Source organism: Myotis myotis, unplaced genomic scaffold (assembly GCF_014108235.1).
Source record: "Myotis myotis isolate mMyoMyo1 unplaced genomic scaffold, mMyoMyo1.p scaffold_m19_p_6, whole genome shotgun sequence".
Classification (NCBI taxonomy): domain Eukaryota; kingdom Metazoa; phylum Chordata; class Mammalia; order Chiroptera; family Vespertilionidae; genus Myotis; species Myotis myotis.
The window spans coordinates 99165088-99186651 of record NW_023416368.1 but is presented as its reverse complement, the minus strand read 5'-3'; the positions used below and the strand labels follow the sequence as shown (position 1 = coordinate 99186651).

The window sequence follows — 21564 nt, the reverse complement described above, 5'->3', positions numbered from 1 at the left end:
GGCGAGGACGTGGGGAAAAGGGAACCCTAGTACACTGCTGGTGGGAATGCAGACTGGTGCAGCCACTGTGGAAAACAGTATAGAGTTTCCTCAAAAAGTTAAAAATGGACCTGCCTTTTGACCCAGTGATCCCACTTCTGGGAGTATATCCTAAGAATCTTGAAACACTAATTCGAAAGAATATATGCACCCCTGTGTTCATTGCAGTGTTATTTATAATAGCTAAGATCTGGAAACAGGCCAGTGCCCATCAGTAGATGAGTGGATAAAAATCCCTGGTACATTTACATAGTGGAATACCATGTGGCTGTAAAAAAGAAGGAACTCTTACCTTTTGCAACAGCATGGATGGACCTGGAGAGCATTCTTACGCTAAGTAAGAGAAGCCAGTTAGAGAAAGACAGATACCATATGATCGCACTTATGTGTGGAATCCAGTGAACAAAATAAACTGACACAGCCCTGGCCGGTTTGGCTCGGTGGATAGAGCATCAGCCTGTGGACTGAAGGGTCCCAGGTTCGATTCCAGTCAAGGGCACTTGCCCGGGTTGTGGGCTCGACCCCCGGTGGGGGGCATGAAGGAGGCAGCCAATCAATGATTCTCTCTCATCGTTGATGTTTCTATCTCTCCTCTCTTTTCCTTCCTCTCTGAAATCAATAAAAATATATTTTAAAAAATAAACTGACACAGAGGCATGGATACATGGAACAGACTGACAGCTATCAGAAGGGCAGGGGAGAAGGGATTGGATGAAAGAAGGTGAAGGGCTTAACCAAAAACCATATACACAGAACACACAGACACAGACAATAGTGTGGTGACAGCCAGAGGGAAAGGGAACTTGGGCGAGGTGCAGGTGAGCAAAGGGGGAGGCTTGGGGACGGAAAGAGACTTTGCTCAGGGTGATGGGTGCACGGTGCGGTGTGCAGATGCTTTGCTGAGTTGTACACTTGAGACCTGTATGGTTTTGCAAACCAGTGTAACCACAATGAATTCAATAAAAAATTTTTTTTAATTTTTAAAAAAAAAGAAAATTTCATTGGAAGAGCTTAAGAACAGATTAGCAAAAAAATAATAATAATACAAAAACAAGAAACTTGAAAAATAACAATGAAAACTACCCAATGGAAACACATGAAGGAAAAAGGGTAAAAGAAAAATACCAACCCAATTCAACAAATGAGCAAAGGCCTTGAATAGACATCTCTCCAAAGATGCACAAAGGCCAATAAGCCCATGAAAATATGCTCAACATCACTAACCAATGCGGGAATGCAAATCAAAACCACGAGCAGATACCCCTCGCACTCTAGGATGGCTCCTATCAGAAGAAAGAACAAAGCTAGTGTTGGTGAGGATGTGGAGCAACTGGAACCACCGTGCACTGTTGGTGGGAGTGTAAAATGGTGCAGCTGTTGTGGAAACTGGATGGAAGTTTCTTTAGAAATTAAAAATAGAATCACCATATGATCTAGCAATTCCTTTAGCTATATACCCAAAGGAATTTAAATCAGGAACTTGAAGAAATATTTGTACATCCATGTTCATAGCAGCATTATTCACAATAACCAAAAGGGAGAAGCAACTCACGTGCCCATCAACATCTGGATAAACAAAATGTGGTGTATACACACACAATGAAATGTTATGCAACCTTTACAAGGAAGGAAGCTCTGCAACACCCTACATGGATGAACACTGAGGAAGCTGTGCTGAGTGAAATAAGTCAACTATGAAACTGCTAATACTGCATGATTCCACTTGTATGATGTACCTGGAGTGGTCAGATTCATACAGGTGGGAAGTACAATGTTGGTTGCCAGTGACTGGGAGGAGGGAGAACGGCGGGTTATTGTTTAATGGGAATGGTGTCAGGATTGCGTGATGGCAAGAATTCTGGAGCTGGATGGCGGTGATGGTAGCACAACAATGTGAGTGTGCTCCATCCCACTGAACTGTGCTCTTAAAAATAGTTTAGATGGTAAAATTTCTGTTGCGTGCATATTATTACAGTTTTTTAAAAAAAAGATACGGCCCTAGCTGGTTTGGCTCAATGGATAGAGCGTTGGCCTGTGGGCTGAAGGGTCCCAGGTTCGATTCTGGCCCAGGGCACATGCCTGGGTTTCAGACTTGATCCCCAGGAGGGGGCACGCAGGAGGCAGCTAATCAATGATTCTCTCTCATCATTGATGTTTCTATCTCTCTCTCCCTCTCCCTTCCTCTCTAAAGTCAATAAAATATATTTAAAAAAATAAAAAAGATACAAAGGTTAAAAATAATGAAGAGAGTCTCAGGAAACTCTGGGACAATATGGAGTGGTCTAATATTCTTGTAAACGGAGTCCCAGAAGGAGAGAGAAATAAAGACTTTGAGACACACAAAAGCTAAAAGAATTCATCACTAGCAGACGCACACTAAAAGAAATGTTAAAATAAATCATCCTCCAGCCCTGGCTGGTTTGGCTCAGTGGATAGAGCTTCGACCTGTGGACTGAAGGGTCCTAGATTCAATTCCAGTCAAGGGCACATGCCAGAGTTTCAGGCTTGATCCCTAGTAGGGGGCCTGCCGATCAATGATTCTCTCTCATCTTTGATGTTTCTTGCTCTATCTCCCTCTACCTTCCTCTCTGAAATCAACAAAAATATATTTTTTAAAAAGAAGTCCTCCAAGCTGCAGAAAAATGATATCTGATGAAAATATGAGATCATCTGCCCTAGCTGGTTTGGCTCAGTGGATAGAATGTCGGGCTGTGGACCGAGAGGGCCCAGGTTCGATTCCGGTCAAGAACATGTACCTTGGTTGCGGGCACATCCCCAGTAGGAGGTGTGCAGGAGGCAGCTGATCGATGTTTCTCTCTCATCGATGTTTCAAACTCTCTATCCCTGTGGTTGGCAAACTGCGGCTCATGAGCCACATGCGGCTCTTTGGCCCCTTGAGTGTGGCTCTTCCTAAGTCTTAGGAGTACCCTAATTAAGTTAATAACAGTGTACCTTTCTATATAGTTTAAGTTTAAAAAATTTGGCTCTCAAAAGAAATTTCAGCCGAAACCGGTTTGGCTCAGTGGATAGAGCGTCGGCCTGCGGACTGAAAGGTCCCAGGTTCGATTCCGGTCAAGGGCATGTACCTGGGTTGCGGGCATATCCCCAGTAGGAGATGTGCAGGAGGCGGCTGATCGATGTTTCTCTCTCATCGATGTTTCTAACTCTCTATCTCTCTCCCTTCCTCTCTATAAAAAATCAATAAAATATAGAAAAATAAAAAAAAAAAAAGAAATTTCAGTCGTTGTACTGTTGATATTTGGTTCTGTTGACTAATGAGTTTGCCGACCACTGCTCTATCCCTCTCCCTCTCCCTTCCTCTCTGTAAAAAATCAATAAAATATATTTTTTTAAAAAAGAAAATATGAGATCATCTATATAATAAAAGGGTGATATGCAAATTGACCCTAACAGCAGAACGACTGGGAATGACTGGTCACTATGACACACACTGACCAACAGGGGGCAGATGCTCAATGCAGGAGCTGCCTCCTGGTGGTCAGTGCGCTCCCACAGGGGGAGCTCTGCTCAGCCACAAGCCAGGCTGATGGCTGCCAGCACAGCGATGGTGGTGGTAGCCTCTCCTGCCTCCTCAGCAGCACTAAGGATGTCCAACTGCAGCTTAGGACTGCTCCCCGCTGGCAAGTGGACATCCCCTGAGGGCTGCCGGGCTGCCAGAGGGATGTCTGACTGCCAGCTTGGGCCGATCCCCTGGGGAGCGGGCCTAAGCCAGTAGGTGGACATCCTCTGAGGGGTCCCAGACTGCAAGAGGGCATAGGCCGGGCTGAGGGACCCCACCCCCACCCCCGAGTACACAAATTTTTGTGCACCGGGCCTCTAGTCTATATAATAAAAGCCTAAGCGACCATTATGGCAGAATTACCAGAATGGCCAGTCACTATGATGCGCACTGACCACCCAGTGGCAGATGCTCAATGCAGGAGCTGCCCCCTGGTGGTCAATGCACTCCCACAGGGGAGTGCTGCTCAGCCAGAAGCTGGGTTCATGGCTGGCGAGTGCAGCAATAGTGACAGGAGCCTCTCCTGCCTCCGCGGCAGCACTGAGGAGCAGTGAGCTGAGCGGTAAGGAGCCTGCCGCTGTGGAGCAGTGAGCTGAGAGGTAAGGAGGGAGCAGGCAGGAGGTGAGGAGCAAGGGATCCTGGACTGTGAGAGGGATGTCCGACTGATGGCTTAGGCCCGATCCCCACGGATTGGGCCTAAGCCATCAGTCAGACATCCGCTGAGGGGTCCCAGACTGCGAGGACTGCGAGGAGAAATAAAATTAATACCTGGGTGCATTAGAGGGAAACTACAGAAAAAAACAAAAGCAGAGAATATCTTAAAAGTAGTCAGAAGAAAAGTGGCAGTCAAACATTCCCTGAGGGGTCCCAGACTGCAAGAGGGCACAGGCCGGGCCGAGGGACCCCCCCCCCCCCAGTGCACGAATTTCATGCACTGGGCCTCTAGCAAATGATAAATATACAATATTTTATTATTAAAAATGTAAATGACTGCTGAGACAAAAATAATGGCAATGTATTGTGTGGCTTATGATATGTACACGTGAAATGAATGGCAACAATAATTTACAAGCTGAGAGAGGAGAATGGAGGTAAACTATTGTAAGAGTTTCATATTATGCATGAAGTGGTATATTATTACTTAAGGGTGGCTATTATGAGTTAAAGATGTATACCCTAAACGGTAAAGCAACCTCTAAAGTTAGAAAACGAAGAGTTTTAGCTAACAAGCCAACAAAGGAGATAAAATGAAGCCAATAAGAATACTAAAAAGAAAGAAGAAGAAGAAAAAAGAAAAGAGGGAGAGGAAAAAGGGAACAAAGAACAGGTGGGATGCCTGGCCCGTGTGGCTCAGTGGTTGAGCACCCACCTAGGAACCAGGAGGTCACGTTTGGATTCCTGGTCAGGGCAAATGCCCAGGCTGTGGGCTCCATCCCCAGCAGGGGGCGTGCAAGAGACAGTTCTCTCTCATCATTGATGTTTCTCTCTCTCCCTCTCTGAAATCAATAAAAATATATTTTGAAAAAAGAACAGGTGGGATGTATATCCTAATTTAATGAACAAACTGAACTAACAAGCAAAACAGAGACAGCCTCATTGAGCAAAAAGGGAAAAAGAGAGAACCCATGGGCGTGGACAACAGTGTGGTGATTGCGGGGGGGAGGGGTGGGTGGAGGTGGAAGAGGGCATAGGGAGGGTAAATGGCGATGAAAATAAATAAATAGATAGATTTAAAAAGATGGCAAATTTAAAACTGACCATGTCAATAATCACTTTGAGTGTAAGTGAATTAATCACCCAATTAAAAGGTAGAAATGGTCATGTTGAGTAAAACAGCAAGACCCAACCAAATGCACACTTAAACACACTTAAAATATAAAAACACAAATAGGTTAAAAGTAAAAAGCTGTAAAAACTTTTTACGTCATGCTAACACTAATCTGTATTAATTCTGGACAAAGTACAATCCACAACTGAAAAGTTCATAAATTAGACTTCATTAAAATTAAGAATTTGCTGTTCAAAAGACAGCAAATGTGAAGAGAATGAAAAGACAACTCACAGCCTGGGAGAAAATATTGGCAAATATTTCTGATAAAATACGTGTATCTAACCCTAGCTGGTTTGGTTCAGTGGATAGAGCATCAGCCCAGGGACTGAAGGGTCCCGGGTTCGATTCCGGTCAGAGGAACATACCGTGGTTGCAGGCTCGATCCCCGGCTCTCGTTGGGCATGTGCAGGAGGGAACCAATCTATGTGTCTCTCTCTGTGTCTCTCCTTGTCCCTTCCACTCTTTCTAAAAGTCAATGGAAAAATAGTGAGGATTAACAACAAAAAATAATTTGTAAAAAAAGGAATGTTTCCAGCCCGGCCAGAGTAGTTCAGTGGTTGAGCATTGACCTATGAACCAGGAGGTCATGGTTCAATTCCTGGTCAGGGCACATGCCCGGATTGCGGCTTGATCCCCAGTGTGGGGCATGCAGGAGGCAGCTGATCAATGATTCTCTCTCATCATTGATGTTTCTATCTCTCTCCCTCCCTCTACCTTCCTCGCTGAAATCAATAAAAATATATTTTAAAAATAAAGGAACATTTTAAAAAAAAGACTGTATCTAGAATATATAAAGAATCCTAAAAACTCAGAATTAAGAAAACAAACTACCTCATTTTAAAAAATCAGTTGTATTTTTATATACAAAGAGCAATCAATTAGAAAAACAAGGTATCTACACACAATTAATTTTACAATAGCATAAGAATATTAAATACCTAGGAATTAATCTAACAAAAAAGGTCCAAGAACTCTACACAAAACACAATAAAACATTATAGATGGAGATTATAAGAATACCTAAAAATTGAGAGATATACCATGTCTATGGAAGGAAAGTCAGTTTTCCTCAAATTGGTCTTATATTAATTATAACCCCAATCAAATCTCAGCATATCATGTGTGTATGGAAACTCATGAAGTGAGTTTAAAATTTAAATGGAAATGTCAGTTGTCAAGAATTGTAGTCACTTCTGCAGAATAAGTTGGAGAGACTTGAGCTTTAAGATAAGAAGATTTTTATAAAGCTAAAATTAAGACCTACATCAGTACAAAAATACACAATTAGCCCCATGGACAACTAAACAGAGCCCAGAAAATGACCCAAGCAATGTAGATTTATGGCCATAATTTATGACCAATGTGGTCATAAAGACCTTTTTATGAAAGGTCTTTTCATAAAAAGTCATGGGACAATCAGATATCCTTATAGGAAAACACACACACACACACACACACACACACACACACACACACACACACACACACTACTACTCCGCTTCTTCACAGGACACAGAGAGCAATTACAGATGCCCGAGGATCTAAATGGGAGAGACGAAACAACTAAATTTGTAAATGATAAAAAATATCTTCATGACATCAAGATAAAGATGTCTTTGAAAGGATACAAACACCACCACCCACAAGGAAAATAACTCAGAAGGCTTCTGTATTGAAACTAAGATCTTCTGTCCCCCCCTTCCCCCCCCCAAAAGGTTACTTTTAAGAGAATGAAAAGGAAGATTCTAAATGGGAGAGGCGATTTGTAGCACACGTGGTCAAGTGTGTCCTCCAAAGACGGCCTCAACAATACCTCCCATTTCACACGCTTTTCTGCGTGTGACCTTCCCCCTCCCACTCCAACAATTGGAGAGGATGCCCCCCAGGCAGGCTGTGACTACTATGAAATCATGTTCTACATGAGGCTTCCTTGGGGAAGCCAGCTCAACTCCCTGAGATTGGCATCCTGGAAAGGCCATGGGTGGGCTTGCCCATTGACAGCCCCAGCCAGGCTCCATATAAGTTCAGCATCAACTGCTGGCCATGCCACCCAGCCCAGCCCTCCAAGGGCTGACAACTGTATGAGAGGCCCCAAGAGAGAATTACCCAGCCAAACTCGTCTCCAATTCCTGACTCTCACAAGTATAAGCAAAACCAAAAGCATTGCTGTTTTACACCACCACATTTTGGAGTAATTTGTTACACAGCAGTAATAATCAGAACTGGCAAGGACTCATATCTATACTAGTAATAGAGGAATATGCAAATTGGCCGGGACACCATCACGTAATGACCAATCAGGACGGTGGCGGGACTGCTGTGGAGAGCTCTCAGCATGTCTGTCCCGGGGTTTGAAGGGCGCAGAGAGGAAGGGAGAGCAGATAGGCAGTTAAGGTGATCAGGCCAGGAGGGGAGAGCAGATAGGCAGTTAGGGGGATCAGACCAGGAGGGGAGAGCAACTAGGCAGTTAGGGGGATCAGGCTGGCAGGGGAGAGCAGTAAGGCCATAAGGCTGGCAGGGGAGCAGTTAGGGGCATCAGGCAATCAGGCAGATGAGTGGTTAGGAGCCAGTGGTTCTGGATTGTGAGAGGGATCCCGGATTGGAGAGGGTGCAGGCCGGGCTGAAGGACCTCCCCTCCCCCATCCCCCTGCACAGAATTTCGTGCACCAGGTCTCTAGTCCAAAATATAAAACGAACTCCTACAAACCAATAAAAAAAAGACAATGGATGGTAGTAAGAAGCAAAAGACTTGAAAACCAAATGGTCAATTATAAAAATGTGCTCAATCTCAGCAGTTATTAAGGAAAAACTAATGGAAACCACTAGAATGGCTAAATTTTAAAAATAAAAACGGACAGTGCTGTGTTAGTGACGATGGAGAGCACAGGGAACTAGTGGCTGCTATGGAGTGCAAAGTGGTACAATGAATGAAAAGCAGTTGTCACCGCCTACGAAGTGGAAGGTCACATTCTGTGACCTAGCAGTGTCGCTCCTAGACACATACCCTGGAGCACAGGGCACAAGTGCACGAAGAAACCTATACAGGAGTGCTCGTGCCTGCCCGGGGCCGTCCGTGGTTAGAGCGTCCGCGTGTGCACCAAAGGGATCGCTTCCCGGTCAAGGGCACACACCTGGGCTGTGCAGGAGGCAACCAGTTGTGTCTCTCTCACATTGATGTTTCTCTCTCTCTCCCCTCCCCCCTCCCACTCTGAACAGCAATGGAAAAAATATCTTCAGGTGAGGTTAATGAAAAAAAAAAAGGAGAAGAAGAAGAAGAGTGTTCATAACAGTAAAAGTTGAAAACTGGTACAGCCCAAACTTCCATTACAGTTCAGTACATAGACAAATAGTTTTCACGAGGTGGAAAACTGCACCAACGAAAATGAGCAAAATAATGGCCAGCAGAAGTAGAGGTGAATTTCAGAAAAGAGGCTGTGCAAAAGAATATACATGAAAGGAACCCACTTAAAAACAAACAAACGTGTACTTGGGTCATAAAATGACAAAGGAAAGCTGGGGGGTGGTAAAGCCAGGGTTTGAGGACTGGGGAGGGGTTTGTGGCCACAAAGGGGGGCTTCTGATATTCTGGTGCCATTCTGTACCCCTTGATCTGGGGTGGGTGCATGGGTGTGTGCTTTAAATTGTATATTTGTGATACGTTAGTATGTACTTTCCATGTGTGTTACCTCTCACAAGAATATTTCTTAACTTGAAAACTAAAGAATATTGGAAGAAAATCAATATATGGGTGAAAAAAATCTAACTTCATTTACTATTTGATTGCCTAGTTTCCTCCACGTTGTTTATTAAATCAGCAAAACTAACCCCATTGATTTGCGATTCCAACTTCATAAAATATTCACTTCTTTTTTAAAATATATTTTTATTGATTTCAGAGAGGAAGGGAGAGGGAAAGAGAGATAGAAACATCAATGATCGTCCGCTGCTTCCTGCACGCCCCACACTGGGATTGAGCCTGCAACTGGGACAATGAGTGCAGTGAGCTCTCCACCCTCCGGTGGGTGCAGCTGACCAGGATTCCAACCGTGACCTCCTGGTTCATGGGTCCATCCATGCTCAACCACTGAACCTATGCTGCAGGCAGGGCATGTATTCAATTCTTAGTTACACTTGTTATCAACAGCCTGGTCTTGGTCTTTGGCTAGGATGAACAGATTGGGGGAGGGGTGGGGAAAGTGTGAATGAAGTAGAACTAAAGCACACGGAGATAGTCATCATCATGGGACATTTATTTATTTATTTATGAGAGGCCCCGTGCACGAAATTTGTGCACAGTTCTGGCCAGTGATTAGGGCTGATCTCTGGGGCAACCGGTGGGGTGATGGGGAGGTCCCTGCTGGCACCCACCTTGGCTGGCCTGGAGCCTGCAGGCTGGGGGCAGCTCCTGCATTGACACCCTGTGGTCAGTGTGCGTCATAGCCACCAGTTGTTCTGCCAGTTCTGTCGATTTGCATATTAGCCTTTTATTATATAGGATTTATTTATTGGTTAATCTTCACTGGAAGATATTTTTCCATTGATTTCCAGAGAGAGTGGAAGAGAAGTGGGGGGTGGGGGAAGAGAGAGAGAGAGAGAGAGAGAGAGGTGAGAGACACATAGGTTGGTTGCCTCCTGCTCATGCCAGCACCCAGGCGGGAATTGAGCCTGCAATGCGGGTACTACCCCTGACCAGGAATGGAACCCTAGACCCTTCCGTGCATGGGCCAACGCTCTAACTAGTGAGCACCACCGGCCAGGGTGGGGCTTATTTTAAATAGGAAAATTCTAGAGACAACTGAAAAGAGAAAGGAAGTCATTGGGAGGGTTGCCAAGTCAGGGGGTTAAGTGTCACCTGATAAAAGGATGAGCTCAGAGCAAAACTATTTAGGGGAGACCTAGGAGCGGGCGGTGCCTGCAGGGTGGGGTGCACTACCCGGGACCAGCCGCGGTGCACACAGCTGCCTTCCGCACCATGTAGGCGGCAAGATAAAGTGTGAGGAATTTGACATATAGCTATCTTTAAGTTATATTATTGCTTTTTTTCTTTCCTTAAATGTAGCATTTACTGATGGGAGAAAATTAAAGAAAAACGCCGCTGCCACACTTTGTCCTGCCCTGACTGCTGGGCTCCATTCGGGCGGGAGCGCACAGCTCAGGCCGGGTGGTACCTGCTCTCCGCCCGGGGCTTGGCCGCAAGGGCACCCGGCACCCACCCGCCTCCACTCGCGGCGCGAAGCGGGCACCCGCGGCCAAGGCGGGACCCCACCGGCCCGGGCGGCGCGGAGGTGCGGGGGGCGGTCCCGGGCGCCTGGCCCGCCCCGAGCCCCGCCCCGCCCCGCCCCGCCCGGCCAGGCCGCCTCACTCGCTGCTCGCCCCGCAGAGGCCGGCGGTCGGACCGCGCCGCAGCCGGAGATGCCGCGGGGCGCCGCGCTGTGCCTGCGCCTGTGGCTCTGCCTCGGACTCCTCGACGGCGAGCGCGGTGAGCTCTCCGCCGCCGCCCGCGTGCGCGCCCGGCCGCGCGGGGAGGCCCGCGAGGGGGACACTCCTGGGGCGACTGGTGGGACCGCGCCGATGAGGGCGGGCGGGGAGCTGGGCACCCGCAGGCCCGGGCAGCAGGGGAGATGGGGCCGGGAGCCAGGGACACGGACACGGCCGGGGCGCTGCGGGGCGCGGGAGAGGAGAGGAAAGGGCGGGCCAGGGACCGGCTCCCGCGGCCCCGCAGCGCAGGGATGGTGCCGGGCTCCCGACCTCGCCCCGCCGTCCGCGGTCCGCTCCCCGGGGCCGGGCCCGCTCGCGCTGCGCTCTCACCTGCAGCCTTCGCTTCCCTCCCCGCTACCCGAGGCGCCCCGGGCCGCCTACCCGCGCGCCCAGCCCGTCCCAGGGCGACGAGGCGGCGGTGCCCGCCGGGCCGCCGACCGGGGTGCGCGCTTCCCGACCCCTCGGGTCCGCGCTCGAGGTCGGGCCCGCAGGGGGCGCCCGGGGCAGGCGCGCGCCTTCGCCAAAGGCAGGGGTTCGGCGTCGCCGCAGCCCGGCGCCGTCGGGAAGACCCGGCGAGGTGCGCGCTGGAATTTGAGGCGAACCTGGAGGCTGCAACTTGTATGCAACGAGCGGGACGGAAGCGGCAGGAGGCTGGCCGCCCCGTCTATGGAGGCGCAGGGCTTGACTGCCGAGCCAGGAGCGGGTCCCCAGCAAGGGGCCCCGGCAGGAGTCGGGCTTGTGATGGGAACCGGGCGGGAGGCTGCGCGTGGGGTCGGAGGGAAAGGGGAGCGGCGGCGAGGAGGGCAGCGGGTGGGCTTGGATGGAGTGTCAGGGATCAGAGGAGCTGGGATTCCACATGAGACCTGGTGACCCTGGAAACCACAAGGCAGCCCTGGGTCCCAGTGGCTGGGGAGGAGTGCGGGAGGCCTGAAGGGAGAGACGGCGAGCTCACCTTTTTGGAAAACTGGGCAATAGATACCGGCTTGTATGCTTCGTCTCTTAAGCCTCACCAGGGAGTGTTAGGCGCATTTCTTAGACGGGGGCGCTTAGACAAGGACATGTAACCTCTCTCCAGTCCCCAGGAAGCCATAGTAAAGGAGGGAGTCAGCCGGGCCTTTGGGAGCAGAGCCTGACGGGCTGAGGGCGGTGTGGGGAGCCCCAGAGAAGCCGGAGGAGGGCGTCTGTCTGGGCCTCACGCTGCCCCAGTCTGAGCTGGTCCCGCCCCGCCTGGGCTCTCCTCACGCCTGCACCCAGCCCAGGGCCAGGCCCTCACAGGGCTCAGGTGTTTGCGGAGTGGCTGAGTGAGTGCAGGAGGAGAAGTGCACGCCCCCGGTCGGACCGAGTGGGTGGGGGCCGCCTTGAGGAGACATCTGGCAGGCAGCTGGATGTGGTGAATGAGGCTGGGCTGGGAGCTAACGGGGAGCAGAGCAGAGGGCCCAGGATGGGCGCCCCCTCACAGGGGGCCCGAGAGGGAGAGGCATCCTGGGAGATGGGACGCTGCAGGGCGTGAGCACCAGGAGAGGCTGGTGTCCCGGCGCTGGCTCCAGAGGGAGGAGGGAGAGCGGTGAGGCCTGTCCTGCGGGGAGGACAGCCGGGCAGTTGGGCAGTGACAGGGAGGAGAGTGATGGTAGCTGCTGGAGGGGGTGCCCAGGCTGGGTCGGGGCTCGGCTGGTGGGAAGACGCCCACGGAGAGTAGAGGAGACCACTGCTGGCTCCTGAGCCCAGCTCCTGCCCCAGCCGCTGCTGTGGGGAGGACCGGGCCTGATGGGGGGTGGGGGGTGGGGACGCTGGAGCAGAAGCACAGACACTTGAGTTAGTGTCCGCCCAGCCGGAGTGGGCGGCCAGGCGCCTCGGGACCCTGAAGCTGACCCTCCAAGGTGTGCTCTGGTCCTAGTGCCAAGCCCTGCCCTGCTCTCCCCCAAGCCAGTCGCTTATGGCCTGGGCGCCTCTCTCCCTCTCCCTGGGCCAGTGCGGCAGTGCAACAGGCTGGCGAGGCCCGAGGGCAGTGCGACGGGCTGGCGAGGCCCGAGGGCAGTGCGACGGGCTGGCGAGGCCCGAGGGCAGTGCGACGGGCTGGCGAGGCCCGTGGGCAGTGCGACGGGCTGGCGAGGCCCGTGGGCAGTGCGACGGGCTGGCGAGGCCCGTGGGCAGTGCGACGGGCTGGCGAGGCCCGAGGGCAGTGCGACGGGCTGGCGAGGCCCGTGGGCAGTGCGACGGGCTGGCGAGGCCCGTGGGCAGTGCGACGGGCTGGCGAGGCCCGTGGGCAGTGCGACGGGCTGGACTTCACAGCCTGGCGTCTCGGTCCAGTTTCCAAAACGTTGCTCTGGCAGGGTCCCTGTTGGGGGGCAGGGGGCAGAGGTCGGCCCAAGAGGCTTCTCTGGGGGGCTCAGTCTAGAGAGGCTGTCTGCCCCTCTGGACAGTGGGCAGTCAGCTCGGGGACATGCAGAGGAAGCAGGTGACCACCGGGCAGCTGTGGTGGCCCCTGCTGTAGCTGAGTGGCACTGGGCATCCCAGCTCTCCTCCGTCCCAGCTCCTCAGCCTGAGCCCGACCCATGTACTCGGGACAGAGGGTGGGATGGGGCAGGGGTGCACGCTGGTGCAGGCAGGGTGTGGCCTGGCCCACTGGCCCCGCTCAGTGCTCCGGGACATGGATGTAGGATGTACGTGCTCCCGCTCAGGGACATGGATGTAGGGTGTAGGTGCGGCTCACCAGCCTGGGGTCAGTGTGGCTGAAGGGTCCTGGCACCCAGAGCACAGCGGTCGTGAGGTGTCACAGGAGAGGCTCCTGGCTGTGCCGCCCACACCCCAGCCCCAGGCTGTGCCTTCCCAACCAGAGAAGGCAGCTGTGGTTCTGTGTCACCAGCTGTGGCGCTCACGGGGACCCAGGGGGCCTTGGACCTGGACCCCGTCCTGCAGGGATTTCCTGGGAGCCAGACCGGCAGGAACACAGAGGTGGCATCAGACGTCTGGCACGGGGACCGAGGTGCTCAGTGGACCCACGGAGGCCCTGCTGGCAGCTGTGGCTACACAGGAAGGCAGCAGCACGTGCAGCCCAGAGCTTCCGGGAGGGTCTGCAAACTCAGGACGGCATTCCAGGCAGCGCAATGGAACCCCCTCAACCCAGAGCCGGGAAAGCCCAGCCGGTGTATGGGGTTGCATGGGTGGTTCGAGGTGGCTGGGGTCTGGGGTTGGAGGGGAACAGGCCAGGTGGGGGTGACAGGAGCCAGCAGCAGCTGTGGAGGGGGTGGTTCGGAGCCGGGAGCCACCTGGCCGGGGCCCATGGAGGCATCGCCAGAGGCACGGACCAGATGGAGCCCTAGCGAGGGGCTGCGTGAGAACCCAGGGGGCGCCCCGGGAGCAGCCGCAGTGGCTGGGAGGGTGGGACGTGGGGCGAGGGCCAGTCTCTGGCTTCAGCAGCAGATGGGGGCCCCGGGAGGAGGATCGATGTGGGGAGAGGTGAGGTGCCCCCCTGGAGGCAGGTCCTCTGGGTGGAGGTGGCCAGCAGGACTTCCCGGGTCTGGGCAGGTGAGGAGAGAGGAAAGTTGGGAGCGCTTGAGGAGATGGGGCTGAGGGCTCCCACCCCTCCTGCGTGTCTGGGTGTTTCCTCCACGTGGCGGATTCCTGTGCCCGCAGCCCTCTGAGATGCCCCTTGCAGAGGGGTGAGCAGGGCGAGGGTCTGGAAAGCCGCTCACACTCCCTGCACCGACCTCTGAGCAGGACCCTGCAACATGTCGGGGCTGGAGCCAGGGATTCCTGAGTTTCGATCCTTTTCAGACACTGGCTTCCTCTGGGATCTGGGTTTTCCGGTCAGGCCCGAGGCGGGCGTCTGGGAGAGGAAGGTGCGGGTCTGCATCGCGTTGTGGCTGAGGCTGGGCGGCCGGACCACAGGCGCTCCCCGCCCGGGCCAGGCCGGGTGTGGGGCCCCTCCGGCAGGCGCAGGTCGGGGTGGTGAGTGGGGGACCCGCCACGTGGCCAGCGAGGTCAGCAGGGGTTCATGGGAAAGGACTTGTCGGCCGCAGGAGAGGACATCCTGCCTGCATTTCCCTCTTCCTGCGGCAGAGCCCACGGCCCGATTTAGCAGGGGCCACCTCGGAGGCAGCTGGGCAGCCTGATAACACCGCCTGCCCTGACCCCAGGCAGGGCCACTGCCCAGCACAGCTGGCTGCACCCACAGCTGTGCTGAGCTGGGAGCCAGCATGTGCCAGGCCCCTCCTCCCTACACCCCTCTCCTGGGGTTCTCAGGCCGCCCCCACTCCCACTCGGCCTCACCGCCACTCCCTGCTTCCCGAACTTGCCTCCCGCTGCCCCAAAGCTGCCACTCCATTGATCGGAGCATCCTCCCCGCACACCAGGGCTGTGAGTGGGATCCTCAGGCCACATACAAGAATCAACCAATGAATGCACAAGCAAGTGGAACAGCAAAACCTCTCTCTCTCTCTCTCTCTCTCTCTCTCTCTCTCTCTCTCTCTCTCTCTCTCATCAGTAAATTTAAAAATTAATTTAAAGCAGAGCCCTGAGCCTTCAGTGGCCCTCAGTCCAGCTTCCTGGGTGGGGGGAGGAAGAGGTCCCCATGCTGGGTCCCCAGGGCGAACCTAGCCCCAGGCCCACCTAGCATGCCCCCAGCCCCAGCGCTGCTCTTCACCCCGCCTTCCAGAGGCTTCGGAGGGAGAACTCCAGGCCTGCCCTGCCCGGGTGCTGCTTCGAGTGGGAGGGGCCTATGGAGGGGGGCACTTCATCCCCACTGCTGGGCCCTGAGAGCCCAGAGCCCAGGCGTTCAGGCGGGCCTGGGGAAGCTCTTATCCTCACTCAACCTAAAGCTCTATCCTCAGAGCCACCGGCACTTAACCCGATGGAGATAGTTCGCATTAAGCAGGAGCGCAAGGGCGCCGGCGGGCGCACCTTCACACTTGGACTCAGGTTAATCAGTTTGCTCTACACCAGTGATTCCACCTTCTGGCCCTTTAAACACAGCTCCTCATGTTGTGACCCAACCATAAAATTATTTTCATTGCTGCTTCATAACTGTCATGTCGCTACTGTTATGAATCGTCATGTAAATATCTGATCTGCAGGATGGTCTTAGGCGACCCCTGTGAAAGGGTCATTCGACCGCCAAAGGGGTCGCGACCCACAGGTTGAGAACCGCTGCTCTACACGGTGGTGTGCGAAGGTTGTAACCTGTGACCTAGGCTTCTGTGCCCATTTTGGAGGTTGGAAATGAAGGCGGGAGGGTGACGTGGCCACTAGATGCTCGGGCAGCTTCAGGGAGGTGACAGGTGTCTGGCCCCAGGTGGCACGGGGGCCAAGGGGCTAGAAGGGGCGGGCGGGCAGGCGGGTGCCCCGTTCCCCGGGGAAGGCTCCAGAGAGAAGCGTGTGTGGATCCTAAATGTCTGACCACCTTGGGGACATTTTCACCTCCTACCCCAGAGACCTCTCAAAAGGCCCCTCCGCACAGACACGTCTTCTCCCAGGTCCACGCCTGGCTGATGGGCCCACCTCAGAGCAGGACACCTCACCCCCACCCCTCACCTCTACACCTGCCACACTGTGCTGTCCCTTTGTCCCCGAGAGCCTCCAGCCGGTCAGGGCCATCACTGCCGGGCTGACACCATGGAAAGGCCCTCCTGGGAAGTTAGTGCAGTGAGCCGGTCCGGGGCTGGGGCTGGGGTCTGTGGAGCTGTGCAGGGGGCCCCTGGGAGGCATCTCAGCTTGTGATTCTGGGGCTGGAGTGGGCACCAGGCACCAGGCAGGTATCAGCGCTGACTGGAGGGTCACGGGAGGAGCTCAGGTTCTGCCCCCAACATTGGGGAAGCAGGGAAAGGTCTTAGGCAGGAGAGGGACTTGTGTTCTAGAAAGATGCTCTGACCACTTAGGTCTCAAGCAGTGGGGAGACACTGGTGTGTTGAGTCAGGGGAGGGGCAGGGAGGCTGGCCAGAGGCGGGGGGCCGGGGGGGGGGGTAGCCTGGAATGTCTAGAGCGGCTGGAAGGCGTCCCTCGCAAGGCGTCTGAGCGCTGAGTGCAAAGCACTTTGCCAGGGTGGCAGGGAGGAGAGGGGAAGCCTGGTGTTCCCAGCCTCCGCCTTTGATGCTGGACCTGAGAATGGACGTGACTTGGCAACCAATAGCTGTGGGGGCGAATAGCGGCCGAGTGCCTGGCGGGTCACAGGAGGGAGCGCAGCGTTTCCCGGTGAGGATGAAGGATGAGGACGAAGGATGAGGACGAAGGATGAGCCCGTCGGGTGTCGGGTGAAGGCCTTTACATTTTGTAAACTGCAGAAATGCAGACAGTGCAGCCCCGGGTGGAGGAAATAGTAGCTTCCGTTATCCTGTCCCCAAAGGTAATCTCTGACTAGCAACTTAACTAAGTTGGTGCCTTAGTTCTCTCATCTGCAACATGACGAGAACAGAATGCACGGGGTCGGGACGGGGGAGTGGCGGGAGTAGAGATTAGAGGGCCGGGTGCTTGGCAGGCCAGCCCGCGGAAAGTGCTAACACGCGTTTGCTGTTATTGTCGCAACAGGATGTATTGGGGGTAAGCAGAATTAGGGGTCAAAGTGTGGAGCATTTTAAAATTACTGTGAGGCCTGTTGGCTCACATCCTTGCCAGTGCTGGGAGTTCTCCGTCCTTTTAACACTTGCTCATGGTGGGCGGGGGGACGACGACGCGGGGAGCGAGGGGTGCACAGCGTGTGCCCCGTGGCTGTCCCCAGTGGTGGGTGTGATCTGGTCAGCGTCTGAGGGCTGAGGGGCAACCAGCAGAAGACCTATGAGGAGCAGGGGCCCCCAGGACTGGAGCTCAGCAGAGCTGCGGGGAGTAGTGGGGAGCTCAGAGGTGGCCTCGAAGCCCCGGGGGTGGGCTACCTCTAGAAGGAGGGAGCACAGGGGGGAGCACATGAGTGAGAAGAGCAGAGCCCCGGGCGAAAGGATTGGCCCAGAGCCTGAGGCTGGCCCTGTGACCTGGGCCGCATCTCTCCACGGTATGGCCCAGGCTCCTGCCCTCTGGCCTTTGCACTGGTCCCTCTGTCCTGTGTGTCCTTTTCCTGCGCCAGCAAACTCCTACTCAGTCTACAAAGCCCATTTAAGCCCTTGGAACACGCCTCCCACCAGCAAGGTGTTCTATGGCGCCCCCTCCCCAGATGTTGTGACCATGGCACAGGGTCCCAGTGCGATGCAAAGCTGTGACGGGCAAAGCGTTCAGCAGGCAGCAACGAAGAAGGGCTCCATGTGCATGCGCCAGTGACTGTCCTTACGATGGCTCTTACTGTGTATCATGTTATTTGTGGTCTGTGGTTCCCAATAATTCCATGAACCATTCGCATTTCACAAGTGAGAAGACTGGGGCTTGGAGGAAGTGACCTGTCCACGTCCACAGAGCCAGAGAGTGGCTTTGTGGTGCACACAGCCAGGTTCACAGGGTCCCTCCTAACCCAGCCATCAGCCCTGCAGGGTCAGGGGTAGAGGGACTAGTGGCCTCTTGACCCTCACCCTTCATCTCCGAAGGCACAGAGGCTTCCAGCCAGGTGCGGGGGACTCCAGACAGAACACCCCGCACCTTCCCCAGGTCCATATGCAGGCTCTGGAGCAGGTCTCCCCCACCTGCCCAGCCCTAGGACCAAAGCACGGAGACCCCAAGCCCAGCCCCACATGGCCAGCTGTCCCCCGGTGCTTCTCCCTCAGCTCAGCTCCAGGCTGCAGTCGCTGGCCTGACCCTGCTGCCTCTGTCCTCCTGAGCACAGGTGCTGTGACTGGTGATGGCCACACAGCCCGTCACCCCCAGGGGACCAGGACAAGGCCTGCAATAACTGCTCCCTCTACACTCTGCCAGGGATGGAGAGGTACCTCTGAGGTCACAGGCCATCCTGACCTCCAGGAGCAGCCCAGTGACACAGGTGCCCCCTGTGGCCAGGCCAGGGCCCAGTGGGGGTGGTCTCGTAGCCTCGTCTCAGGCACCCCCACCCCCATGGCCCTGAGCAGCAGTAGCAGTTCTGCAGGCATGGGGAGCAGGGAAGGACAGACACACAGCCGCAGCCCGCTGGGCAGTGGGCCGGGGCCTGGTGCGCTCTGCAGGTGGACAGTGGGTATGGCTGGTGGGTTGGGAGGTGAAACTGGCCAGGAGGGAGGGGCCTTTTGGGATCGGCCTCACCCTGGAGGCCAGGCCAAGGTCAAGGACAGCTCCAGAGGACCAGGAAGGGCCAGCGAAGGTGGTTAAGAGTCGCTCCTCTGGGCTGAGGAACAGATTGGAGGCTGGGAAGGAGGCTGCTGGCGCTCCGGTGGTGGTAGGAGAGAAGCAAGTGGAGAAGTGTGAGGGGGGCCCTGGGCAGGGAGAGGCCTGGATCAGCAGCTCAGGCTCCACCACAGCGGCTGGCCGTCACTACTGGGGGCTTGGAGCGTCTGTTTCTTTGCTGTTGACTGGACCAGAGACCCCACCCTCCCTCCCAGGCTCAAATGTGTGAGAATCAAATGAGGCAGTGAATGCTGGGCCACGGTCAGCGCTAACTCACAGGACTTCCTGCCCCTCCTGCCCACCCCCCACCAGGACCCCAGTGTGCTGCTCCCAGTCAGCCTCCCTGCCCAAGGCTGCTGACAGCACAGAGAAGAGGTGTGCACTCTGGCCTCCCTGACCTCGGCGCAGTGCCGCCCCGATGCTCTGCGCCTGGGGGGCCAGGGCCACTGGCCAGGGGAAGGAAGGAGCCAGTTCCTGGGCCAGGAAGAGGAAGGCAGGGGGAGTGCGGCAGAGGCCAGGATGACAGTGCTTCCTGCTGCGGGAAGGGAAGGACAGCGGGACAGACAACAGCCCGGCAGGAAGGATGCTCCCTCTTCAGGGCTGCAGGTGGGGGCTGGGCAGCAGGGCGCCTCTGGGCCTGGCCGCCCTCAGGCCTGATCTGTCCAGCTGCTGAGCAACCTGGAGAACACGCGGTCCCCAGGGATCCTGGTCATTAAAACTGGAACATCTTTTCCAGAGGAACCACAGGATCTGACACAGTTCCAACCCAAAGGAAGACTCAGAAGTTTATTTAGCCAGCCAGCCATCCCTCTATCCTTCCATCCACCATCCACCCATTCATCCTGTGCATCTGTTGGTCCATGCATCCTTCTATCCATCTATCTGTCCTTCTATCTATCCATCCTTCCTTCCACCCATCCATCCATCCACCCACCCATCCATCCACCCATCCACTCATCCATCAATCCACTCATCCATCCATCCATCCATCCACCCATCCATCCATCCACCCATCCATCCACCCATCCATCCACTCATCCATCCATCCATTCATCCATCCATCCACCCACCCATCCATCCATCCACTCATCCATCCATCACCCACCCATCCACTCATCCATCCATCCATCCATCCATCCCATCCATCCATCCACTCATCCATCCATCCATCATCCATCCACCATCCATCCATCCATCCATCATCCATCCATCCATCATCCATCATCCATCCATCCACCCACCCATCCATCCATCCACTCATCCATCCACTCATCCACTCATCCGTCCATCCATCCACTCATCCATCCATCCACTCTTCCATCCATCCATCCATCCATCCATCCATTCATCCATCCATCCATCCATCCACTCATCCACCTACCTAGCCATCCATCCATCCACCCATCCATCCATCCACTCATCCACCTACCTAGCCATCCATCCATCCACCCATCCATCCATCCACCCATTCATCCATCCATCCATCCATCCATCCATCCATCCATCCATCCATCCATCCACCCATCCATCCATCCACCCATCCATCCATCCACTCATCCATCCATCCGCCCATCCATCCATCCACTCATCCATCCATCCACCCATCCATCCATCCACCCATCCATCCATCCACTCATCCATCCATCCACTCATCCACTCATCCATCCATCCACTCATCCATCCACCCATCCATCCATCCACTCATCCAGCCATCCACCCATCCATCCATCCACTCATCCAGCCATCCACTCATCCATCCATCCACTCATCCATCCATCCATCCATCCATCCATCCATCCATCCATCCACCCATCCACCCATCCAGCCATCCACTCATCCATCCATCCGCCCATCCATCCATCCGCCCATCCATCCATCCACCCATCCATCCATCCACTCATCCATCCATCCACCCATCCATCCATCCACCCATCCATCCATCCACTCATCCATCCATTCACTCATCCACTCAGCCATCCACTCATCCATCCATCCATCCATCCATCCATCCATCCATCCATCCATCCATTAATTAAACAAGTATTTATGGAACCTTGACTCTGTGCCAGGTGCTGTGCTAGGCACAGGGTGGTGTAGAAAAGAGGCCCCTCTTTGTTCTTACCCCATTGAAACCTAACTGTCTAGTAGAGGAATTGGGAAAACACAACTTAGACAAATTGTGATAAGAAGGATGAAGTAAACAACCAGGAGGCTGAGATGAGGAGGTCATGTCTAAGCGGAAGGCGAGAAGCCGGCGGTGCAGGTCACGTGAGGAGGCAAACAGGAGAAGAGGTGTGTGCAATGGCGGGGGTTTGCAAGAAGTACAACATATTGTGGAAGAGCCTCAGGCCGTGGTGGCTGGAGGGCGTGAGCAGGAGAGGAAGTGGGCCAGAAGGCATGGGAGGTGGGGGGGAGGAGGGTGCCAGCCCAAGGTCAGGAGTTTGGATTTTCCTGAGTGCTTAGTGGGAAGGCA

The 21564-nt window shown here is 54.4% G+C and overlaps 1 protein-coding gene across 7 annotated transcripts in view; it reads left to right on the top strand.

Annotated features, from left to right (window-relative positions):
• The first annotated feature begins 10746 nt into the window (after nt 1-10746).
• The window catches only part of FLT4 (fms related receptor tyrosine kinase 4), a 41028-nt gene continuing 30210 nt past the window's right edge, over nt 10747-21564 (top strand). For all 7 annotated transcript variants that reach the window (XR_004968397.1, XR_004968399.1, XM_036314670.1 and 4 more), the window contains exon 1: nt 10747-10869. Coding sequence is in view for 5 of the 7 variants with exons in the window: in XM_036314670.1 (XP_036170563.1) it covers nt 10803-10869 (67 nt within the window). In the remaining 2 variants the exon portion in view is untranslated. The remainder of the gene's footprint in view (nt 10870-21564) is intronic.